At 37.8% G+C, this 9,212-nt stretch overlaps 1 protein-coding gene across 1 annotated transcript; it reads right to left on the reverse strand.

The window, feature by feature from the left end:
* Nucleotides 1–991: 991 nt before the first annotated feature.
* On the reverse strand, nucleotides 992–8,757 carry MGAT4C (MGAT4 family member C). Its single transcript, XM_009646300.2, has 3 exons — nucleotides 8,608–8,757; nucleotides 3,949–4,096; nucleotides 992–2,148 (listed from the first exon to the last, which is right to left on the reverse strand). The coding sequence occupies exons 1-3, from the start codon at nucleotides 8,734–8,736 to the stop codon at nucleotides 992–994; spliced, it is 1,434 nt and encodes a 477-aa protein (XP_009644595.1). The 5' UTR covers nucleotides 8,737–8,757.
* Nucleotides 8,758–9,212: the final 455 nt, after the last annotated feature.

Here is a 9,212-nt window from a genome sequence, read left to right on the forward strand (position 1 = left end):
CCAATTGATTACCCTGGCACAAACTTTACATTTGTATCACACGTGGACTGGACTTGTAGATATGGAAGGCATAACAGTCCTTGGAAAGCATGCTGCAGTATTCAGCTATGTGCAAATTTCTCATGGGGAGTTCTGTATATTGTGAAGGAACAGAAAATGCTGAAGCTGAGATCTGTTAAGATGCCTGTCTAAGAGAACAGTGTTGCCCTTGAGGTGTTTGGGTTTGATAGCGACATCTGTACTCAAGCAGAATGCTTGCTTACTATGAGGCATTTTGTTCGAGTAAGGAGAGTAAATTGGTCCCCTAAGTAATATAGAATCCAAGTAGTGCTCATTTCAGTGAAAGGACCCAGGAAAAAGAACAAAGGATATTTGTTGAGACAGAATAACAGATGCAATTATCTATTTTTTACATAGCTGTCATGTCAGATTTATAACTTTACATACATTCCCTTTTGAAAAGAAGTTGCAACACTATTTTCTTACAGTGCACAGAACGAAACTGCCCATTTCAGGACATATTTCCTTGTCACAACTGCCTTTAAAAGAAACACATCACCAACTATTGTACAAATTCATACTACCATAATATTTTAAATTCATATGTGTGTAAGGTGCAACCCAACTTCTTTTCACAACATACTGTTTCATAGCTTTAAACCTTTTGGTAATTGTAGGATGTTTTGTTTTGTTCTGTTTAGTCCAGCAGATCTCTCTTACAGAGAAATGATAATAAAAAAGGGGCTCAAGATCTCACAAGAGGTTTGAGAACTTTACATTTACTATAAAATTCAAAATTTTCAACAAATAAGTGTTTGTATATTGCCTGGCCAAACTAGTAAAAAATAAATTGCTTTGCTTGGTTTGTGATTTCCCCAGATTTTCTGTGTCTCTAGTAAAGAGTTGGAAATAAGTCAGTTTTTCTGGGGAATGGCACCAGTTGGGACCCAGATGATTGTATGCACTCTGTACCTTCTCAGGTAGCTTTGCGTTATTGATTTGGTGTTTGTGAAGTCCAGACGCTAATGCTTCTAATGATCAGCCATTCTTTTTGACTTTTGGTAACAAGTATTCTCATGCAGTTAATATCAAACAGAACTTTGTGCTCTACATCTGTTATTTCAAAATTCCCATTTTTGAATTCCCCTAGTCTCAAGTAAGTAGTACATTGTCTCCCTTTTTTACTCCCTACAATCTTTTCTCCCACTTCCAGGGCCCCATGATGCAAAATGTCATTTTGTCGGTCTTCTGTACCAGTGACAACTTTAATTTTACTGATTTTGATGGGCTTTTCAAATACAATCCCATAGAAGTCTCCAGTAGAAGGAGCTTTGCCCCAGAAATACTCATCAATGCTGCTGTAAGCCTTGCTTGCCTCATAATTTTCAAATACATTCATGTTGGTGTGCAAGTTTGCAGGTGGGTTGTCAGGGATATCAAATGATTCCTCTTCAAAATCATCATCCTTTAGCTTGTTTTCAGCTCCTTTGTAAGATGAATAGTATCCCATGTGCTGGAAGAGAGATGGCTTAAAACGTATCACTTCCTTTTGAGCTAACAGCCCACGGAAGTGGATGAGCAGCCAGTCACAAGGCATTTCTTGGTAAAACATCAACAGAAAATGGGCCAGGCGTGGCAGGTCATGGGAATGGTAAAGCTTTCCAATGTACCCCAGTTTGGAGAACTCCAAAGTCACCCAGTAGGATCCTTCTCGTGAGGTAATTACTTTCTTAACAGCAGTCAAAAAGTTCTTTGAGCAGCGAACATCATCTTCTAGCATCACATAATAGTCAGAAAGATTAGCACAGAAGTTAAGAAGGAAAGCATAATCTACGTTTTGTTTGGATCGAAACTTCACACGGTCCTCTGGGTCATTGTAATTTCTCTTGAGGCCATCCAGTACAGGATAATACTCCTCAGGGACATGAATAACTATTAATCTGCCCGCAATTATGTGATGTGCAAATTTCTGTGAAATATCTTGGACCATCCCTTCACACCAGGCTGAGTCAAAATCTGCCAGCTGCACTACAACTGCGATTTCTTTGAGCTCCTCATAACTTGACTGCTCAAATATGGACTTGATGGTCTCAAGCAAGTAGTTTCCCTTTTTCCTTTTCACAGAGGATAGCCCAATTGTAAGATACCCTGTACAAAAGACAATTCAAACAAAAACTGAGTATCTGGTGTTGGAAACCATTTTGCCATAAAGCTATCCTCCAGACCTGTACTCATATTAAACCAACCTTTTAAATGGTGAAGTCTGAGAAGTTTGGCATGTGAACTTATTAAGCTGCATGCAATGAAGGATGTCTATTGCCCTTTCATGAAAGAAGAACTGTATTGCAAGCAAATAGACATATGGAGACTATTGCATTAAACATTCATTAAACACGCAGTGGACAACAGGCAAAGCAATATGCACATATGTGCCTGGTAGAGGAAACCATGTACACAATGATAAGGCTGTAAAATCTGCTAAAAGTAAGGGGATTATGAGATAAGATTCACACAATATTTTTAAAGCAAGGAACTACAAAATGCAGCACAAAAACATGAGCTATATATTAATTTCCAAACTTTTATAATTTTAAACACTCTACAGGACTAGTCACACTTATACATAACTTTAAAGTTTTATGAATGTTGCATGGAAAATTTATTTCTGTGTGTTCATTCTTAACTGAATTTCCCCAATTTTTCCTGGCTAATAGTCCTTCTAATCCTCTTTCAGGACTCATTGAGCATTTTACAGGGAACATATTTAGATATTATTTTAAAGGAGAAGAGAACTTACTACTGCATACCTGTGTTTGTATAAATAGTTTTTAATGCTGTTACATCTTTCTAGAGGGAGATGCATCTTAATTTTGAGGGAAGAATTTTCATCTCTGCTGGTTTTGGAGTCACCATTGCATTTTTACTAGAAGCCCAAATAATTTTTTTCAGATATGTGCTAGTATATCTCAATTTTTCTAACTGCCGATGTAAAAATATGTTAAGACTTTGTAATTGACAGGGAGTACTTTGCTTGAACCTACCCCAACTTCTAAAAAATATTGTGGTTTATGAAAGATTTCTCTGATAAATTGATTCAGTGTCCCTCGAGGATGAAGTCTGCTTGAAATGCAGTTGTACAGTGAAGTACAACCCCCAGAAGCCATTCACACTGCCTACACAGCCCCAAATTTTGCAAATCTAATTTGAACAAACTTTGCTTTCTATGAAGATCAACAACTTGCAGATGATTTTATTTTACCATCTGTGCTTTGACTTCTGAGCCTTGTTTATGTTTGTGAAATGATTGACTTGGAACCTAAAGGACACCTGTCTAAAAGCTAGGTATGACCATATTTCATTGCAAGAGGGAAGTCTTGAACCCTGCCTGCAGTCAGAATAACTAGGAAGCCCATCTGCAGATGACTGTGAGAAGAAATCCTCCTTTACTGTCCCCATAAGAGTACAATTCACCTCCCTCGTTATCACAGCTAAAGTAACAAGGAGATCCATTCACAGCTGCTCGACTGGCAGAATGGGGAACTTTAAGGTTGGAGTTACTGCTTGTACAGAGCTGAAAGTATGGTCTCAGAGGGTGGTTACAGAGCACCACCAGCACTTGCTTCTGCTTCCTGAATCATCTCACCCCTGGCCTGGGGTGGAGATCCACAAAAATATGCTCGTACAGACCATCCAGGGGCTGCCTGGAGGACAACTACAAGGCAGACATTTGGTCAGAAGGTAACCAGGCTGTGGGGCAGTCACTGCTAGGGCTGAACTGGCAGCCACCCAGGCACTGCCTAAGCAGGGAGAGATAGCTGTCCCACTAACTCTCTGAGATAGTCACTGCTTAACTCATACCCTCGTGCCTAGAAATACCATAGGGACTATATGGATTTCACGCATTTTTAAATTACCTCATTTCATAACATTCAGATTGCAGTTACTTACTTTTTCTTGGCAAAGGCGTGCCAGCTAGGTAGCGATAGGAAATGTTTATAGATCCTGAGAAATTAGACAAATCTTTAAAAGTGTGAACATAGCGCTCTGGGTTGAGCTGGTGCGTGGCTGTTTCTCTGATTAATTGCTTGTCCCCTTCCTATTAGCGAGAAAACAAAAAGAATAGGAGAGGGAGAGAGACAGAGAGAAACACATTTGTGAATGCCAGCCAGAGAGGAAACACAGACAGGCAGGTTTCCAAGAGTAACATTTTTCAGTGTCAGCTTCGTGAAAGCATGTAGATGTCACCTCATTTTTTTAAAAAAACCCATTACTGAATATCATGCATTTTTGGCTACAGAAGATCTACCATAACCCTTCAGATTATGGCAACATGAAAAGAAGAAAATACATTTTGGACAAAAACTCTGGAAAGATTGCAAACACTAAGTTATTACCAAAAAATTCGGTGGTATTCGAAATAGCAATAAGAAAACATCAGTCGGCAACAGATGAGATAATATTTATAGATGGTGAAGCAGGGGACGTTTTTTGAAAGTGTTTTCAGTGATTAAAAAACCCCACCAAAACTGTTGCAAAGGAAAGACAAAACTAGATCCTGGCATTTGGCTCATTTTGCCACTTTTCTGAGTAGCTCCAATTCAGATTTGTGATAAGCAGAAATGCATGTGATCATCCAGACAGCCAAGGCTCTCTCTGGATTTAATGAACACTGATGGTATAGAAAAAAAGACAAGTTTATCATCATGCCTCCTCTTACTGCCTCCTTCTTCTGTCTTTTCCTACCAAGAGGAATAAAGCCATAGTAAAGTCAGACAAGGGAAGGAGAGGCTTCATCAGCAGTGCCATATCCATAAGTTCAGCCGGGTCTCAGGGAAAATCTGTTCCCCAGTCCTTAAGGAAAGGGAAAAATATCTAACAGGTTGTACTGTCACGAGACTGAATTTAAAGGTAGTAATTTGTTATTTAATTTGCACTGCTTGATTCTAGTCTGATGACAGGCCAGTGTATGAATAAGTTCATTTCTTCTGATATATATAACATGCTAATGCACTAAAAACTTCCTGATCTGTCATTAAATGGGAGTATTGTGCAGTGATAGTACTGCTGCTAACAACAACAGCCACAGAAACAGCACTCATATTTAATGGTATAGATATTCAAAAATGTGTCAAAGATTTTTTATAGCACAAGGAAATATTTCTGTACACCGATCCTAGGTTCACTTTAAGTTCATTATTTTTCTTTCATAGAAATAGTAAATAATCCACTTCTGAGCTTAGTAAAAATCTTTGGTGGACAACCAGGGGCATCTATCAGCACTGTTATGCTCTCTTGATCTGCAATGTCTCTCCAGTAATTTCTTTCTAGTGCTACTATGCTACTTTGCATTTGCTCACATGTTATGAGAGGAAGGTTTATGTTGATCAGATTCTAGATTAAAATGTAACTCAGTGGGGTAGAAAGACAATGCACTAAAGCTTCAGGAACTTTTCCCATGAAAACTGTCAAATGGAAAAAAAAAAAAAGCTGGATAGTTGGTCCAAAAACTTTCTTTTTTTAAAGCCAGCCTTTCTTTAATGTCAAAACATTATGTGTCATTGGTTCCAGAATGGAGCACCAAAATTCTTTGTTTCATAAGAAGGTTTTGGAATGGAAACCCATTCTGCTGAGGTTTTTCTACATAAAAAGTTTCAAAATGTTTAGAAATAGACAATGTCAGGACAAAATGTTTTGATTTTAAGCAGCAAGATATTTAAACTGACCACAAATATTTTCCTTTTTTTTTTTTCTCTTTAAGAAATGTCTTTTGTGGCTAACAATCTTTTTTTTTTTTTTAATTGTTGTTTTCATTCCTTTTTTGAATGAAAAGCAAAACTGAAATATGGCTTTTTCAAGCATTTAAAACATTTCTCTCTTTATCTGTCTTCCCTATTTTTTTCTGTCATTGTTCTTACTTTTGTCTGTTAACTAACTTATTCTAACTTACATTCCAGTGTTTGCTGGAGCTTGGATGGTTCCTGTGGGTGCCATGGGAAGAAATGCCAGAAGTTCTCCATTCTTTATAGAGATAATTTGCTCCACTAAGGATGCTGTGTCAGCTACAATTCTATTGTTTTCATAGTGCCCAAAATAATGATTAGTATTCATAGAAAAGTGCAGAAAGCATGCTTCACTTACAGTTCACTTACAACTCAAAACATGTATAAAAAATCACTGCAAATCATACAGATATTGTCATCTAGTTTATATTAATTCAGCATGTCTTCAAAATGTTTGATTGGATGTGGTACGCACACTGCAGAAACAGCATCTTAAACTGCTCTGCTGACACATGCATCAGCACTGTACACCCTCTATCAAATATACTTAAGATATTTTCCCAGGTGGGCCCTTACTTTCCATTTCCACAGCAAATGCTGTGCATAAAACAGTGAAGGGATTCTTTGGACACATGAAATTCTCTGAGCAAAAAGTGAAAGTTCTCTCCCTTCTTAAGATTTGCCACAATGAATCTTACTTGGTCATTCTAACTAAAAGGCCACTCAGCTCATCTTACATCTGGTGAAAGAGGTCCCAGTCCCACATTCACTTGCACAACCTGCTCTCTGAGACTGGAAGAGAAACTTGGGATCAATTGCACCCTTCCTCTGTCAGTTACCTTCAGGAGATATTCCAGCAGGAGACTCGCTACAATTAGCAAGGCCTTTGGGACTCTGAGGACTTTCAGGACTCTGAGGACTTTCAGATTCCTGTTCCCTGAGGGGAATTGGTTAGCCTGCTGTCCTTGAAAGATATTCCCCAGTCTATCTTGCCTCACCAACACTGAAACTGATTATCTTTTACCTCAGCAGAGAAAACACACCAGACAAGTTAACGGAGCTGTCAGACATGGTCAGGAAAGTTGGGAAAAAAACCAAAACCAACCTAAAAAGTCAACAGCCTAACACATTTGAAAAATGCTTGATGGACCAGAAAGGTATCAAGAGACCTGGGAGAACTGTCAGGAGACTTGGCAAGAGACTTGGCTGGGAGCTACATGAATGCAAACATGCCAGAACTGTGATGAGAGAAGCAATGAAGGAGAGTGGATTTCTAAAAAAGGGGTAAAAAAGAGCAAATTAAGAATAAGACATGAAACCATCTGGGGAGCTGGCAAATAGGACAGGAAAAGATTTAAAAAACAAACCAAGAGGAACACCATTAGCAGTGATAAGAAAAGCACTTTCAGAAACATCTGGGGGACTTTGAAGCAATTAGTGAAAGGAGAAGCATCAGGGAAAATACCACTGGGAAAAAAAAAAGTGATAAGCCAGGTCAAATTCGATCACAACCAAGAAATGATGAATAAATAAAATGTAGTGCAAAACTTTAGTGCAAGTACTGTTAGAGAAAGCAGTATGTCTGTAATGGAGTAGCATGCTAGAAGCATGGGTTATCTTTTCAATGGTTTAAGAAGTAGTAGGATAGTCTTAAAAATATTTACAATAGTTACAAAATTTTTATACGTAATGTTATGAGTTACTATAAGTTATCTATGGTTTTGATAAATTCATGTAAGGGTTTTGCTGTTTATGTATCACGTTTTTCATACTATGAGGTTGTTTTTCAGATCCAACTGAGATCAGACTTCACCTTTCAGAATATTGGAAACCCCATACTGTCCCAATTAGATGAATCCAGCAAAAAAGGGTGGCATAGAGGATCAGAAAGCTGCTTAGTAGTTCAATTCAAGTTCAAGAAAGAGGACTGTCAAATCATATCACAGTGTTACGTATTCAGTTTAGTCATTTTTCTGTTTGCAAGCTCCAGCTATTAAACTACCATGTTCTTTTACTGGGCCCAGTCCAACCTCAGATGAACTGGAAATTCAAACCATTAATCAAGTCTTCAGAGCTCACTTGGCATTCAGCACTGAGACACCCATAGGTTATGTATAAATTGTAGAGTTAGGTTACACTGTAAGTAGCCTATGTGTTAAAATTCTGAACACATATCTTTCAATAAATCTTTTTCACAATCATAAACTTACACTAAGTATCATTTATGTCTGATAGTTAATGCTGTAGCACTGAACCTGCCAGACTCAAATCTGGGATACAGGAAGTGAGAAAAACACAGAATAAAAGCACTAAAAGGAAATTATTCATGCAAGGAGCTTGAAATATATGGAATCAATGTAAGTTCTCTTCTATAACTGTATATCTGTAATATTGTTTAATACAGTATTCACAGGTGAGATTTTCAGTGAGGACCGAAAAAGCTCCTAGCTCACATGAGTATTTCAGATGTAGATGATTTTCAACATTAAAACTGAGGGAAATCCAGAAGTATGGAAGACACAGGGGATGTTTTGACTCAAAAGAAGATGTCTCCATATTTTGCTACATTCATTATCTCCCATATTTCCTATAAACAATGACAGTTTTTACTTCTGTGAAAAGGACTGTTAGGATCTTACTGACACACCCTGTGTGTGCAGTACATATTGATAAGATGGCATCATCATAAAGCGCGTATTTTAAGGATACTTCACTGTTAATGGTACACTAACAGGGGAAATGGTAGGAATTATGAACTTGACTGCTTAACTAGGGATGTGTCCTCTTCTGTCATTCCAGAACAATTGTGTCCATCTAAGAAACTTACCAAAACATAACCATCTTCAATGTACAAGTTCATGAACAGCAAGCAAATGACAAGGACTCCTAAGAACGACACTGCTGATCGTTTCCGCAAGCATCTCATTTTATCAAAATATTTCAAGTTTTGTCTCATGTGAAGAAAGGCATACAGTAGTGTCACCTATGAAAGAAAACCACAGTGTTACAAGAACTGCTCATCTGACAATTATGATAGCAAAACTACTTACCTTGAGATGTATCAAATCCCTTCAAACACACATAGACTATACCGTTTCAGGTGAAATTAATTTAATTTAATCATGGTCATCCTCAAGTTTAACATACAATCTTAACTATAATTTAAGCTTTCTTTCTTTTTTTTTTTTTATCAATAAAAAACCACCCTACACATTATCCTACCCATTTTAGCCTGGAATTATGATATCATTGTGGCAGGTGTGCATTAGCAGTTCAGTTTCCCATATAAAACTGTCAGATCCCAACCTCATGTCAAAGAAGATGATGTTATGCAATATTTCCCTGTGTACCCACGCCTCCTTCCAAAGAAAGCTCAGGCCAACAGGCAAGGAAGAAGCTATTGCATGACTCAGTACCATTACCAATAAGAGA

This window comes from Egretta garzetta, unplaced genomic scaffold (genome assembly GCF_000687185.1).
Source record: "Egretta garzetta isolate BGI_Z169 unplaced genomic scaffold, ASM68718v1 scaffold68, whole genome shotgun sequence".
Lineage (NCBI taxonomy): Eukaryota > Metazoa > Chordata > Aves > Pelecaniformes > Ardeidae > Egretta > Egretta garzetta.